The sequence below is a fragment of the Dipteris shenzhenensis genome, chromosome 25 (assembly GCF_047967505.1).
Source record: "Dipteris shenzhenensis isolate YYH24624 ecotype China chromosome 25, Dip_SZ_1.0, whole genome shotgun sequence".
NCBI classification, from domain to species: domain Eukaryota; kingdom Viridiplantae; phylum Streptophyta; class Polypodiopsida; order Gleicheniales; family Dipteridaceae; genus Dipteris; species Dipteris shenzhenensis.
Window position 1 is genome coordinate 41827357 of NC_141620.1, and position 16454 is coordinate 41843810.

The window sequence follows — 16454 nt, forward strand, 5'->3', positions numbered from 1 at the left end:
ATACCCATATCCAAATATGTGATCATGCATTAAAGAGAAGTTTTCATTTAAATTTTACGCAAGAGCTCAAGAACTCAATCAAGAAGAGGAGGCTGATCAATGAAAAATAGTCCACATGCTTTCGGTATCAAAGGGCTGCAACTTGGGCAAACATTTGGTTGAACCTGAACATTTGGCTTAGAACTAGCTGGATGTAAAGCTCAAATCTTTACTGGACCAGCAGACAAAAGGGCTCCCCTTAGCTTGGAAGAAACTTGGATTCAATATTTGGTTGAAACTACAACAACATTTCATCTTCAGTTAGCTTAGATCCATCTGGATATTAAGTTCTACACTCTATAACACCAGCAGACAAAAAGGCTCCCCTTACAATTCTGGAGCATCAGTGAACTACAGGCTCAATCTCAACACAATTTTTAGGCGCAATGGTGACATCATGTCTGATAGTAGAGGCAAGGTTCAAGAGGAACTAATCAGATGCAGTCCTAACTATCATCCATTTAGAGACTCCATGCAAGTTCTTAAAAGGAACCCACTTATTCAAAGAGTATCCGAAGTTGTATCTCCGTCTACACACACACTACAGAAGTTAAATTCATTCAGACTGGTGTTTTAAAATGTATGTTGTTTGACTTCCCAAGAGTCCACAGCACACTGCAGTAGGCATGGGTGATAGCAAGCATCAATGACTACAACGCAACATTATAAAGCAGCCCAACAAAAAGCACATTCTAAAGGAGACGAGTCCCAATATGAGAGCAAAGCTCTTATTTACAAAAAAATTTATTTCTTTATTAAGAATCTACTTAGCACATTTGCAATACGTTTCAAATGACTAAATTAAAATTTGCTTTCAAGAGTGGAACAGATTACAAAGGTTCAGCAAAAATAATTGGCAGGAACTGTGGGCAAATTTTTGAACAATCTGCCTATACAATGAAAGATATATTGTACATGTTGCCTCTCATTTGTGGGTTCTTGATTAATCGCAGGCTATAGTTGATCAGACATTTCAACATTTTGTTCAAGGCTTATATATTTTTGACCTCTGAATCTCCACAGGTACCACCAAATCAGAAAGCCGATTCCCGCAAAGACTACCAATAAACAGGAAGTAACTAACAAAACTAGTAAACGAAGCCCCGCTGTCTTGCTTGACCTGAGAAACACATCGGAAACTCAGATCAATAGAAAGAATAAGGAACTGGGAGCTGTTGAGAAGCTGCCACAATTAATGGATGTAAGGCATGGTTCCCTACAAAAATGCAAAGCATAAGAGGCCTTGGTTCAAATCAAGATGACACAAACCTATCATTCACAGATTCCATGCTCCACCCACTCAATTCATAAGCTCCAAAAACATCGTTCAGGTGAACAACATGTTTTGTGAGACGCGCAACAATTCCCTGCCGCAGACAATTGTTCAGAGTTTGCTATGCAACAAAAAAAATGCCTTTCTGGGAGACATAGCAGATGCTTACCTCTGCCGCCTTTTTCAAGAGGTGCTCATCTGTTGCGGCAAGATGTACAGCCAACACCACACTCACATTTCCCCCAGAATTTGTAACATTTATTAGACTCATCTGCAGGCAAAAACGGCCAGCAAATTGTCAGTCTAAAAACTTATTGCTCAAATAATCATGATTCTAGACCAGGATCATCAAACATAGTTTTTGCATATTGGCTCAGTGCATTCATCGCAAAAATGGAAGTTGATGAGGAATTCCACAAAAGATTATCATTTATTCTGCCAAAAAGTTCACACTTCTTGAACGATAAAGTTAAACACAAATCCGTCCTGTCAACTCCACATCCCAACTTATGTATACAACTACTGGACTGCACCGCAAAACACTGGAGTTCCACTCATAAACCTGTATATTTACAAGATCACTGTGCAGCTCCTGTCAAAGCCTAGACAGGACAAGACTGACAGAGTTGGGCAAGAAAGTTGAGGCAGGATGACCTTGTCAAGCATGACTAGAGGCGGTCATCCGCTAGCCCCAGATAGCCCTGTCAGGCACTAAGCAGGGGCAATTATAGTCATCCTGGTTTCTAGGCAGTATAGTCCTTTGAGTCCCTTTCCTCACGACCATGGTCTGCAGTTCACGTGCAGAAGCAGATAACCTTTGATAGTGCAACTAATGCCATTTTCTAATCATGTTGAGGTGCTGATAACCTAGTGCATCTTACACTATTATTGCCATTTTCTACTCATGTTCAGAGGATCTCAGTGCCATGATTGTGGATTTCAAGCTGGCAACAAATCAAGATTGCAAAGACAATTGTGATGAGCTCTAAGAAACTTGGGCATATCAGTGCCTTGAAATGCTAGCCAGCAATCTTCGGCAAGTCCAGAGTGTCTAGTACTAAGCCAGGCACAATAAGATAGGCTCATGTTTAGTTCTGGAATCGATTGATCCTATCGGCTACAGTCACACATATGAGTCAGCTTATTGGTCCACAGAAGTGAAATCGGCATTGCCAGGAAGGGTTTATTTTAGAGTGGGATCAGACCTTGCAAAAGGGAACAGAGACAGACATGATGCTGTATATGTCTTATAGTAACTTGAAACACATATCATCCCATAAAAACTGGGAGTTCCAAGGAAAAAAGACCATATGACTAGCCATTATATCCACTAGAACGAATGAAATTCAGCACTCACAAGCAACTTCATCTTATTTCCATTCCTCTACAGTCTTGGCTCTGCATAGGCAAGTGCCTCACCCTCATCCTAATGCGCATGGTGTTTACTATAATAGGGAGGTCTAAGGGCCCCTACTTGCATGTGGCAAGGCTCAAGTGGGAGTAACCCACATATCAAGTTGTCAATGACTATGGTTGGCATGTATAGCCTTCTCCCTTGTCACCTCCTAGGAGTTAGGCAGTTACACGGCCTATTATGGCACACAGAGTAGACATGTGATGTGTGGTGGGGAACCACATGCCAAAGACGTGTGGCCCTTTTGGATCCCGAGATGGTATCAGAGCAAATAATTGCTGTCTCGTGGACGGCATGTGGCTCGCTAGAGGTGCCTATCTAGGACTGTGTGTGGAAAGCAAAATCGTGCTCCCCTATGAAAGCAACATGTGGCAATCAGGCCCTCACCCTAATGTGCATGTTGTTTACTATAATGGGGAGGATGTGGTTCCTTACTCCACACACAATTCATGTCTAGGCTGTGTTCATAATGTCTCTCTCTGTCCTCCAAAAGGGCCTGAGACAGTGGTGATAGAGAAAACAAATACTCCAACCATAAGCATTCACACTTTGATATGTGGGATAATCCCAATTAAGCCATGCCACATCTAGGACTGTGTGTGGAAAGCAAAATTGTGCAGTCGTGCAGAGAGATTGCCAGTTTGGAGACTGACATGGGGCAGTGGCGCAAAGAGACTGACGCGCAAACTCAGTCTCTAGTCCATAGCGCCGCGTGTGCACTGTGCAGAGTCAACAAGTGCATGACAGAAGGTGGCATGACAAATGGCCGCGTGTGCATTGTGCGGTGGCATGACAGATGGAGAGGGAGAGAGAGAGAGAGAGAGAGAGAGAGAGAGAGAGAGAGAATACGCATAAGGGTATCCTTTGCCCATTACATGGATAAGTCAGGTCCTGATGTGCACATGATTTTATCATTCTCTACCAGATCGTCCATGTTCGTCGAAGAGAGGAGCACCAAATCTAGTTCTTCGAAGAGAGGAGCACCATTTCGTCCCATTTATCCCTATTGCGTGGTCACCCGTCGCCTGTTGCGTGATCACACATCAAGCCTTGCTTGTTGTGTGATCACCCTACCACGCCTACATCTGCGCATCTGTCGTCGACGCCATGCCATTGCCACAATCCGCCGACTCAGCCGTTAAGCTGCCTTGCCAATCCGTTGCAGCCTAGGGCTTAGGTTAGACTATACCAGGGTTAAGTCGTTTAGTTGGTTACTTGGGTTAGGTTAGTTAGGTCTGGTTAGCTAGGTTAGGTTAACCTAACTAGGGTTCAGTTAGTAGATTAGGTTAGTTAGACTAAGTCAATGTACTAGCTATCATAGAGGTCTTAGGTTAGTGCTGTCCTAATAGTCCTAGGTGACATAGGGAACCCCCCCACGAAAAAAAAAGTCAATTTTTCGAGCCTCTTCTCAAGGCCTTCCACAACCCATTCAAGCTCCATTTCGAAGCCTCTTCATCAACCTCTTTCTCGAGCCTTCTCCATGGACATTTGAGCGTGTTTTGGCACTTTCTTCCTAGCCTCTCCATTACATTTTGAGCTTTGAGACAAGCGAAAAGTGAGCACATGTGCATGTATTTGGCACAGTGGGACAGCCACGAAGGTTTAATGCACACCATGGGACAGCCATATGCGTATGAAGGGAACATGGGATACGATGCCTCTAGTTTTGGACAGCTTATGCAGGGCTTTATGCAACATGCAAAAATATTAGGGCAGCTTCAAAGTGGGGAAGATTCACAGCCCAATGGAATCCTTCTGGTTGCCATCCACAATCTGTTGTACCCCATTACATTGGATGTGTTGCATCAAGTATTTTCACCTTTTGGGCTTATTGAGAAGATTGTCATGCATCAGATTTCAGGTGGACTGCAAGCTGAAATGCATTTTGCCTCACAGGCTAGTGCATTGCAAGCACGGAATACCTTGCATGGTCGGGATATATATGATGGTAATTGTACCTTACATATTCAGCTGTTAGATTTGACAGCGATGTCCTATGCTAAATGTCGAGATACAAATGCCATAGAGCAACCTGTTGTTGGAGCTATGAGGCCGAGGGGAGTGATGCCAAAGGCTATGCAATCCTATAACAGTATGCAGTCTAGCCATGTTATGCCACTCCCTAGCATGCATCCAAACCATGCTTTAGAGCCATGGATGATGCCTTTGGATGTGACAAAACTAGGGTCGTTGTCCAGTGACTGCAGCTGCAAATACTAAAGGATGTTGTGGGGATAAGTGTTCTAAATGGCTATGAACAGCAAGAATCAAAAGCTGTCATTTCGGGAGCACCCAAGGGTATACCTGCTAGCTTTGCAATGCAAACGCTTGATGGCACAAGGACTAACTTCATGCATGCTTCATCGGTGATGCAGAGCACGGCAGAGAAGCAGATGGACCAACAAATTGGCGAACAAATTTGTGAGAAGATCGGAGAGGTTGTGCACATTGCAATGCAATCGATGGGAAAGCAGCCCACGCTTCCTTCTATGCACCAAAACGATGGGGATGGGAAGGATATCGATTCACCCAAAAAGTCTCCTGGAGCTATGATGCCTAGAGGAGCTATGCCTCTCCCTAGTACGCAGCGAAATCATGTTTCAAAGCCGTGGACGATGCCTCAATATGCAGGACAAGAATCTGGTTGTTTCCAAGCTATTACAGCTGCAATTACAAAAGAATTATGTTGGGATAGTTGCTCAAATAAAAGCAGCAGCCCACATGATGGAAACAAATATGGACAGCAAGGGGGCTGTTATATCAGTTTGCAGGACCAATACATTGCTCCAGATGAAGCCCTAGCAATTCAGTACACTGATGGAAGAAATGCCTATATTTAAAGTAGCCTACATAACTGTGACAATGAAGCAGACCTGATGGGTGAAAAGATAGATGAGGCGCTAAGCAATGATGAGCAAATGTGTGATATTGATGAAGATGCACAGCAAGATAAGGATGTGGATGCACTTACACTCAATCCTTCTAGGCATGCAAACTTTGAGGACAAAGTTTTTGAGGAGGTGAGTATCCAGCATTGTATGGTCTCCATTAAAGATGAAAATATAGAAGACCACATAGATGATAGCAAGGGAAAATATAGAAGACCACATAGATGATAGCAAGGGATACCAAAGTAAACTTACCCATAGTGACAAGGAGCAGCTTGTGCAGCATGAAAAAGATATGCAAGACAGTTTTAGTCCTGAAGCTGTGTCACAACACATTCAGGAGCATGACAGTGGGGAATATGGCCACAACTTCAACATAACTGATGCCCTTCACTGCTGCTCACTAGGTGAGTATAGTAGGGAGTTTTGCTTGCTACACTTAGCAGCCATTAGGAAAACAATGGCATCTCATAGGATTGCTGTAAATGCGAGGGCAGAACTTTGCAAGGGTGTCCTCGTGCTTGGTACAACATGTGGTAAATGCTGCCATGTATTGGCACTTGCAAAAGCAAATCCGTGTGCACATGATGAGGCTGAACAGACCCATGAGGGTGAGGGTGATGACAGGACTATTACTTATAGTTCATTGAAGTTGCCTACCAGTAACTTGCAGATACCACTAGCCTATGAGCTAGAAAATCAGAAATATGTAAAATAGTTCTTTGTCCAACAAGTTGCAGACATAAGCCAGCAAGACAAGCCCCAAGATACAGCTGTTATGATTGCTGTCCTAATGCAGTATGATGTTGATGTTTTTGGGCCACAAATTTTGGCGTATTTGTCATCAGGGCATTATGCTTCTTTATGCTGCATGCATTTATTACAACTTACCAACAAGGAAGGTCCGTGGGTGTTGATATCACAGGGAGATCACCCATATGTTTGCCAGTTCCTTCATTGCCACATGCAAAATGTAATCATAGAAGGGAATCATGATGTTGAAATGAATGGCTGCTCAATAGACATGCTTTCAAGCCTGGACCGAAATGAAGCCATTGGACTTCCAGATTTGAGCATTGTGGCAATGGATCTGAAAACTTTGATGCAATTCTTTTCATGGGGTAATGCATTATCGAGCCGAGCCTTATGTGCATGCCACTATTTCAGTCCATTCACAACGAGGATATATGGAACCTCATTTATCAGCTGATTGGAAACCCTACAATGATATCAATCATGGAAATTGTCCCTTGTATGGAGGGCTTAAGCAGAGGCAGCTTTTCAAAGGATCTACCTGAGCTTAAGGAGCCAGTTGGAACAGAATGATTGCACGAGAATGTATGGCTAGACCTTGTCTTTCCAAGTTTAATGTTCATGATACATGCAACCTACTGATGTTGTGTGGTAAAAGGAGCAGAAGCATCCAGCCAGCTAATGGTAATTTGGTTATAGATTTTGTTGCAGCATATCTTGAATATCAATGTATGCAAGCTCATGCCTCTCCTTCAACAAAGAAGGCGTACTCTTCAAAGGGCTTGACTGGATCTTGGTTGGACTATGGCAGAGACGACTTGCTCAATGATGCTCAAATGCAGTCGATCAGGCATGCATACGCAAGACTATGGGTCAGCACATGCACTCTGGGTTGCACATGGCTGATAGCCTTTGTTCTCCGTGCAGTTTGTGTTGTCTTCTTACTGCCACAGCAACATGGACAGCTAACCTTTTTCAGCCCGAAGCAAATGGAGGTCAAACAGCATTTAGCATTTTGCTGTTTCATTCAATGCCCCCTCCTTGGTCTACCAAAATAGGTTCAAACAATGTGTTTGATTATTGTGTTGTCTGGGGGTTGGACTTTGGTGTCCCCCCAGTGAAAAGGAAAGTTTATGGGACCATGCCTACATGACTCTTAGCAGGCCTAATTCGTCTCTCAGATTATTTGGCTGTTCACAAGCTAGATGCACCTGGAAGCCGTCTGAAAGACATGTATGCTACTAGCATCCAAATATTGGATGCCTTGTGTTGTCAGAATTCTAGATCCATGCCACGTTGGGGTATTGAAGAAGTTTATGGAGCTGTTTGAGTCCAAATACAGCAGCTATAATGAAGATGATTTTCAGTTCTTGACATTTGGCAAGGACAGCATAACCAGAGATGCAATACAAAGACAAGACACTGAAGCGCTCATGGAAGCTACCGTTAATATGGCAAAGCAATCAATGCTTTACATGTGGAGAAAAGTGGACAGCAAAGCACAATGTGGAGTGAAGAACCAAAAACATGGGGACAGCAAGAACTTATGTTATTATGGAGTATCATGATGATGATCGTGGCAGAAGGGATTACCACCCACATGACCCCGGAGGTGCCAAAACACCCAAGGCACAGGCATATATTACATCTCCTTTTGACCCTGGTGGTATGCATGACAGCGTATGTCCTCTTTACAGCAGGGGGCCCATCACCTGCAATTTTGAGGACAAAATTTTTTTTTATAAAGGAGGGATGGTTGTAATGAAGGCCAAAAGTGGGTCAAGTTAGTGGGGGTTAGGATAAATCTTATTTGGGGTGTTTGCAAGATAGAGGGGTCTAAAGGAATAAGGAGGTACTATATAAGTACCATCCTCTCACGTACAAAGACAGCTTTTTGATGTGACATCTAATCCTATCTACTTCCTCCTCCTTCCTCCTACGTGCTGCCTACTCTCACCCCTTTCCCTCTATATCTCTCTCTCTCTTCCTCTCTCTCTCTCCCTTTCTACCCCTTCCTCTCCTTCTTCCCCTTCATCTCTTTCTCCCTTTCCCTCTCCCCTCTTCTCTTTTCCCCTTTTTCCTGCCATCTCTTGCGCCTCACGAATTCAGCCCCGGCCACCTTCATTGCACCCAGCACCATTACAATTAACCTGGACCCTCTTTAAAACTGCTCTTTTTAAAGGCCCCGGAGGGTGACAAGGGAGAGGGAGAGGGAGAGGGAGAGGGCCATACATTCCAACCAGTCATTGACACCTTGATATGTGGGTTACTCCCACTTGAGCCCTGCCACATAAAAGTAGGGGCCCTTAGAGCTTGAGACACAATGGCTGACTATGATTGGAGGATATGTTCTCTCTCTCTCACTGCCCCCTAGGACCATATTAGAGGACAAAGGGAGGCAATATCATAAACGGTGACATTTGTGATATTGAGGAGATGCCTCTTATTCCAATCTATCCAGACTCTCCAATTACAGGACACCAAGGAAATAGATACCCACATATACAAGTAATCATAAATGGGTACCTATAAAAGTTCTAGTAAAGTAAACATGTCTTTCTCCTCATCTTTTAAATTCATGGATTGCCTCAATCCATTTAGTAGGGGTAGTAGATTATGCTTTTACCTAAAGAGTCACATTGTAGAATACACATACAATATCATCTGACCCTTTGTAGGGTTCCACATAATACGTTTACATGGTTAGATAGACATGAATCCAAGAGCTATGTGTGGATTAAAATCTCTCATATGCAATGATGATCTTGACTAGACAGCAGTTCCAAGTATTCTCTCATCGCCTACGTATTGAGACATGACAAGAAGGACATCCCGCACGAAAGGCAGATGTGCACTTAAAGCAACATGCAAGCGGTTGAGGCAAAGCAACATTTTGCATTCAGATGACTTGTGTACTATGAGATCCATGGATAGCATCACTCCCTATTCAAGAGCCAATTTGGACCACTCAGAGATTCCTTGGCCCATCCTAATTAGCCACTTTGTTCCTTGAGGCTCAATGACATAGAGGACTCCAATGAGTGCAGTGGAGACACCAGAAGGGCTCGTCTGAGTCCAACCAAGGACGATCACAAACTTCTCTGGTGAGTCAAGCCAGAGAGACAACACAACCGAGATCCAAAAAGCACAACACGACAAACTCATGCTCGTGTTGACCCTCACATGAGAACCATAAACATCTTCTCTTTACTATTTGACTTAGGGGGATAGAGGGTGACTGCTGGGAATGCCCGCCCCTTGGAGTTGATTCTACTCATGGTCTTGTTAGAGCATAGAACCTGCTTGCTGTAGCTTGGTGTGAAAGTACCGATACACTTGTCAAACACAACAAGCTACCTCTCAAAGACTACACAAGAGGAGAGAGGGGCCTAGACAGAGTGATTAGGCTAAGCACCAGTAGCACTCCATTACTGATTTCCTTCCTCTACGGCATCAAATCTAGAGCCACTATTATCCAAGATCATCTCTTCTTTAGCCAACCAGCCAAGTTAGTCCCACAAACAGTATACATAAGTTCAATCACTCATGGGCAGCTGATTGGGCAGCTCACTGACACAGATCTCTGCCTCCCCTTCTCTCCTTTGCATTTGTGTACTCTCCCACAAGCAACAACATGGTGTACCTCTCTATTGATATTCTTGCCTCAGACATCACCCTTGGGTGTAGAGCCCTCTTTAGTATCCCCACCCCTTAGCTTTTATTGTATCTGTCTTTCTTTTTTCCAAAGACATTGATAAACTTTTTTTCTTTCTTTGTATTTATGGCTGCTTAGACCTGCACAATACATGTACACGAAAACCAGCCTTTATAGAGAGGGCAACTAAGTGGCATTCCATATGCATATGGGATATGAGCTAAACTCACTATCTCACAAACATAGTGGCATCCACTTAATGAATAGAACCCTAGACATTGTTAATCCGGACACAGGAGTTCCACTTTCATATGGTGTTCAATCCCAAACACACGAAAGCACACTACTAAGTCCATAAACTAAGCTTTTCTTTCAAGCACGCAAAAGAAACAATCGGTCGCTTGCAATACATCAAAAAAGGATGGAGTGCTTTCACTATGACCTCCATGTTGCTCCAAAATCAGTGGTCTAAGCATATCCATTGTAATGTCATGCTCTTTGGCATGGTAGAGTTAGGCCACTCCAACCACAAATTGAGGCGTCATTATCTATCGAAGAGTTGCATGCACTGCAATGAAGGACAGGATAGCTCAGTGCTCGTTGGGAAGCCTGGCATAATCGTGTATCTCGGTACGTGATGTGCTGACTCCATATCATCCAATATGAAACCATGGTACAAAGGGATGAAGAAAACCAAGTGTGGACCGAGAAACACTAGACTCTGCTCCACCAGTTCTTGAGTGGTGTCTAGGGGATAAGCAGGAGGAGAAACACACCTCTCATAGATGGTCACATCTTGAATGTGATCATTTTCCACAACTGCACTTGAAGGCACTCAAAAACAATATACATGTATACGGAGTGTGTCTACGATAGTCGAACAATTTCCAACTTGCTATGCTCCCTAAATATGGACAAGGCCTTTGGCTTCTTCTTAAAGAAAGTAGAAGACTGCATCACAATAGCAATCTAAGGGAGCATACCAATGCCCTCCATTGAAGCACAAGGAAACTCTACATCCACAAGCTCTCCCATCCTCACGAAAGTACGTGCGTTGTCTATAACAACCTGGAGCACAAGTTGAGGCCCTATCTCAAATTTCAATGATAGCCTCTCGGATGTGTTGAAAAATGACTTCGGCAATGGTGCTAGTACTTCCTCTACCTGTATCGACAATTGTCTAAGGATACCAATACATTGATGATACCCCTCCTCATGACATCACCCTAGCCATCAAAGAGAATGCAGCAACCAAATTTCCTCCACCCCTGCCTAAAGGATCAAGGGCTTTGCTAATCCTAAGTATCTCATCCTCAAGCATAGATGTCTACATCCCACTTTAGGTCACACTTGCCCATGCACATATAGGTTCCACAATTGCAACTACCTTGATCACACTCTTCCACAATGATGTTTTCATAGCATTGAAAGCAAAATTGCATTTGTGCACAAGTCTCCCAATTTCAATATCTATCACACACTACCCATGCATATGTAGGTCCCACAGTTGCAATTGCCTTGATCACCCTCTTCCACAATGATATTTGCATAGCATTGAAAGCAAAATTGCAATACGATTCTCCCAATTTCAATATCTATCACACACTACCACTCTTTCTACCAAGAGTGTGGACAATTCATCTCATTAAGTCCCCTACTTTTTCAAAATTGGCATGGCAGTGGGTGATGGTAAGTCTAATCGAGGATGTAGCATTGCAAGGGTGACATGGAGAAAGAGACTGAGAAACCTAAGTATGCAAGGGAATCTTAGGAGGTGGAGGAGGAGGGAAAGCAGAGACGTGGCGAGGGCATAGGCGACGAGTAATAACAAGCGGGGTCATAAAGGAGGGAACAAATGGAAGAGGGGGATAAGGTAAAGGAGGCAACAAGGGCAAAGGGGGGTCAGGGGCAGGTGGTGAAGAGAGCACAGAAGCTAGCCTTGAAACTGACTGGACCTATATGGGAATGAATCCAGAGCATGATGATGTGGCAAAGAAAGAAAGAAAGAAAGTTTATTAATGTCTTCGGAAGACCAATGGGTCTATGAGACTGTAAAAAACCTAGTACAAACGAGCTGCGGTGGTGGAGCTACTAAACGAGCATCCACACCAATGCAAATGCAAAATATGCAGAATGTCAGTACTAAATCCCAGATACAACATAATCATGTCATGTCACTAGTCGACTATCTCATCATCACCACCATCAAGACATCAGGGTGGATGTGGCAATGGGGGCATGAAATCGGCGATAGAGTGCTGTCGTCTACTCAAAGGTGCAGCCCTAGCATGTCTCCTGGTCATAGCTCTGCATCTAACCAGGGCTACTGTGACCCCCGATGGGCGAGACCCGACGCTAAACATGGAGGGGATGTCCCCAAGTGTGATCTATGTGTCAACCCTCTGTCTGAGCTGTCGGGTCACAGGCTCCGGGTCACGATCATGTCGAGGCCTCGTGCCATGGGTGTCCATGTGATCTGGCTGGAAAAACTCCGTGATATAGCTCTGAGAGGGATCAGCCAAGCAAGAAGTCTGCTCCTGTCGCTGTGCTCGGAGTATCCTCTCGCAGAGTCTAAGTGCCTCATGAACTAAACCTGCCAAACATCGTTGGTCTGGGTAGGAGATGAGTCGAGCCAAAACCCCATAGCTATCTCTGAAGAGGCAATAGAAACGCCCGCGGATCTCATAGTAAACAGGACACCTGAAGATGAAGTGATCCTGTGTCTCAACCTCCTGCATGTCACACAAAGTGCATATGCACCTCTCCCTGGGTAGTCGCTCTGCTCTACCGCTCTCGATACGAAGTCTATGTGAAGAGACCTGAAACTGCCCAAGAGAGATCCTCAGTGAGTGGGGTAAATAAATCTGAGTGTAACCTGGTGGGTCAATGAAACCCCCCGCTGTGATATGTAAGAAGTGATCTCTATAGAAGCCCAGCTTCACTGGAAGATCACTCGGGCCCAGCCAGGTCCGGAATGTGTGTAGCTGTAATAGATCCTCACGAATAACTTGGTTGACCTCGTGTGATACGAGGGGAGAAAACGGAGCATATGATAGAAGGTTGAAGGACTCCTCCCACTTTGAAGAGGCTAGGTGCTCATGAGGAGACTCAACCGTCTACTCATTTTGTGGGAAGGTCTCTAATTGAGGTCTCATCCTCGTTTGTTCTAGCATTTTTTGCTACCATCTTTCCTAGTCCAAACCCCTTCTAATGGGTAACGTAGTTCTGAGACTAGGGAGGCTGGGGACTCCTTTGTGAGGTGGATGGGACCTCTCTTCCCCACTAAACTTGCTGGCAATTTGTTGGGCCTGAGGATGAGAGGTCGTGATGGTTGCAAAGCGTAGGTAGGCCTTGGCTAGGTAGCCCATCTGTGAATAGTCGCTTGTGGGATGCTCAAACTTAATCCTTTTTCCTGAACACCAAAGATCCCATGCATGGAGACTAGAAATGAAGAAAGAACTTCTGAGATCTTGAAAACAAGAGGAAGATGCTCCAAGATAAAGAGAGAGGAGCGAGGAAGGGATGGAACCATGCTACAGAAACTGAGATCCATGTGCTCCTCCTAGATCTTGCTGTCCCACTATCCTCAAGGAGAATTTCTGCATTTCTGTGCTCCACAGACTTAGTTCTCATACCAATGTAGCAAGCATGGAAGCACTATTTTTTTATCCCATGTTTGCTCATAACTAGGTTGCATAAACAAAGCGGACGCATAAAGTGCAATGATGAAGGGGGAGAAAAAAATAGCATACCGACATGGTATAGGGTTGCAATCACCCCACACCTCTAAAAGAAAATATTCCATATTGCTAAAGCACAAAGTTGAAAGCACAAGAGCTGACTTGAGCCACCAAGAAGATCAAAAACTACGCGCCAGAGCTGCAAAACCTAGGCTCCTCGCTCCACGTGAACTCTGCCATTTGCTAGGGAAGTTTCTCCACCAGCTTGAAGGCAGGGACCTTGCTGAAGGACGACCCTGATTCGAGGCTCTTTGGAATTGACTTCCACGACTGGAGGATTGTGCCCTTGCGGGTGACTCAGTCAGGTGTGTATAGAGTTCTTGTCTACAGACGGTAGAGTTTGCTTTTCGATTTTGCTGTGTGGTATAGCAGCAACAGAGATGTCGATTTCAGAAGCAAATGCCTCTTCAGCCACTGCACTTCCTTCCTCCTCCAATCGAGTTCCTTCTTTCACCATTCCTAATTTTGGAGACTCTGGGAAACTAGATGGGACCAACTATTCTATCTGGAAGGTGAATATCCGGAGTCATTTAATGGCTCGGAAACTGTGGAAGCTAACAACGGGAGCAAAGGTGAAGCCCGAGGATATGGTGGACAGACATGGGAGGATACTTGTACCAGTAGATGGAGAGGAACTTGAACTATAGGAGGATAGAGATGCCCACGCCCTGGCATTGATCATAGGGACTACGGCGAACTCTGTGATTCCTCATATCTAGATGACCAACATGTCAATAGAGGCGTCGGCTGTGCTGAAAAATCTGTACGAGACAAATAATACATCCTAGATCTTGACTCTTCAGCATCAACTCTACAACATGGGTATGGATGAGGGAGATTCAGTACATGACCACTTCGTCAAGGTGGTAAGGGATCAACTAGCATCAGTTGGTCAGAAGGTAGTCTCAAGCCAATTGGCCTTGATGCTACTTGGGATGCTCCCACGGAGTTTCAAGAGCTTGGTTACAACTGTCACATCAAGACAGAGGACCAAACCTTTGACTTTTGAGGAGTTGGGTCCGTTACTGCTACAGGAAGAAGCTCCATAACAAAGACAACAATGACAAGGCGTTGCTGGCAAAGGACAAAGCCGGCAAAAGCCTAGAATTGCTTCTATTGTGATGAGCCAGACCATTTCGCGAAGGGTTGCAAAAAGAAGAAGGCAGATCAGAAGAACAAGAAGAAGGAATCCGACTCAGATTCAAATGGTGATACAAAAGCCAAAGCTAATGTGGTAATCGGCGAACTTTTCTTGATGACATCTCCATGTGTTAGTGAGGTCAAATATGCAAACCTAGTAGTCATAGTGAAGATGTCTGACATTGAGATGTGGGCCGACAAGGAGTCGAAGACCTTCGTGAAGGTGAAAGATAGCAAGGGGTGCTGGGACTCTTCCAAGTGCGTGGCTGTTGATACTGACACAAGGGTGGATTCCATGGAGTGCCCTAGGGTTTTAGGTTCAAATGAATGCTATAATTCAGAGGGGGCATTACAGGATGACATAAGTTATATAGTATGTGCCTCCATGAGGTGCATGGTTTTTGCCTTCAGAGCAAGCACACAAGCAGTACGACGTACTAGTATGTACTTGATGTCATTAATTTGTGCCGTTATAGCATGCGGTGGAGTGAATATGCTCTTCATGTGTCTCAGGTAATTCGAGATTGGAAGGAATGGACCTTCTTCAAAGGCAGAAGGGGAAGTGTGGGTGCTTCTTCAAATCTCGGATGCAGATTGCTGAAAGGTGCTTATGGACTTCCCGGCAGCATCTTTTTCACATAGGATATTTGGGAGAGAGTGTCCAGCATTTGCCATCATTGCTTGGAACACCTGGGTCACCCGTTGCACCTTGGTTATGGAAGGCCACCAGGTCCCTAGCGACCACCCTTGTTGCCATCTGGCAAGCTATTATCTACACCTTGCGCGCCCTATGGGAGTGCGACACATCACGATGTCGGACGACAGCTGAGACGCAAGCATGTTTCTGCAAGGCTTGGCATGCAGGTCTCTTCCATGTATTCATTGAGTACGGCATTCGTGGATGTATAGTCCTCCACCCTAGTTGTTGGTCCCTGTTTCAAAGACTCCCTCGGCAGTGAGCTGGGTTCTCTGAAAACAGGCTGCTTGACGGCCAATTTTCATTCCTTTGTTTTCTTCCATGATCAGCGCCACACGAATGGCTGATTTGTATGGTTGGACTTTCAAGCATTAATAGAAAGTTCTTTTCTAAAGAGGGGGGGGGGGGGGGGAGTCTCATGTTTTAAAAAAGAGAACAAACTACTTTAGCTGCACGGATCTCAACCAAGAGAGCCAAGGCCGGATCTCAACCAAGAGAGCTAAGGCAACCTAAAGTACATAACTCAAGCAAACGCATGTGAACAAAATCATTTGATTTGCTAGATCACATTTAGGGCTTATGAAACATTGCTAGAACTACAGATATGCGCCTTCACCAATTTCTGGAAAACTTGCATATTTTACTTGTTTGCTTGTTTAAAACTTGATGTCTCCCAGAGCTCTAAGCTTGACAATTAGCAGATTTTTGCATCAGGCTATCGAAGATGAAAGAAAAATGTTGAGAAACAACAGTAAGAGCTGCCCTGCACCTGAACAACTGTCTCATGCTGGCAGTTTTTCTGCCAGCATAGTAACAAGAATGTTTTGAGGAGCATTTGATGTCCCGACCCAGCGA

General features: G+C 44.5%; 1 protein-coding gene across 1 annotated transcript in view; it reads right to left on the reverse strand.

Moving 5' to 3' along the window:
* Window positions 1–876: 876 nt before the first annotated feature.
* LOC147885900 (Eukaryotic aspartyl protease family protein) overlaps window positions 877–16454 on the reverse strand; it is an 82411-nt gene continuing 66833 nt past the window's right edge. The window contains exons 10-12 of the mRNA XM_087396456.1: window positions 1482–1583; window positions 1309–1406; window positions 877–1159 (exon numbers count right to left, since the gene is read on the reverse strand). Coding sequence (XP_087252582.1) covers window positions 994–1159; window positions 1309–1406; window positions 1482–1583 — 366 coding nt within the window. The 3' untranslated portion in view covers window positions 877–993. The remainder of the gene's footprint in view (window positions 1160–1308; window positions 1407–1481; window positions 1584–16454) is intronic.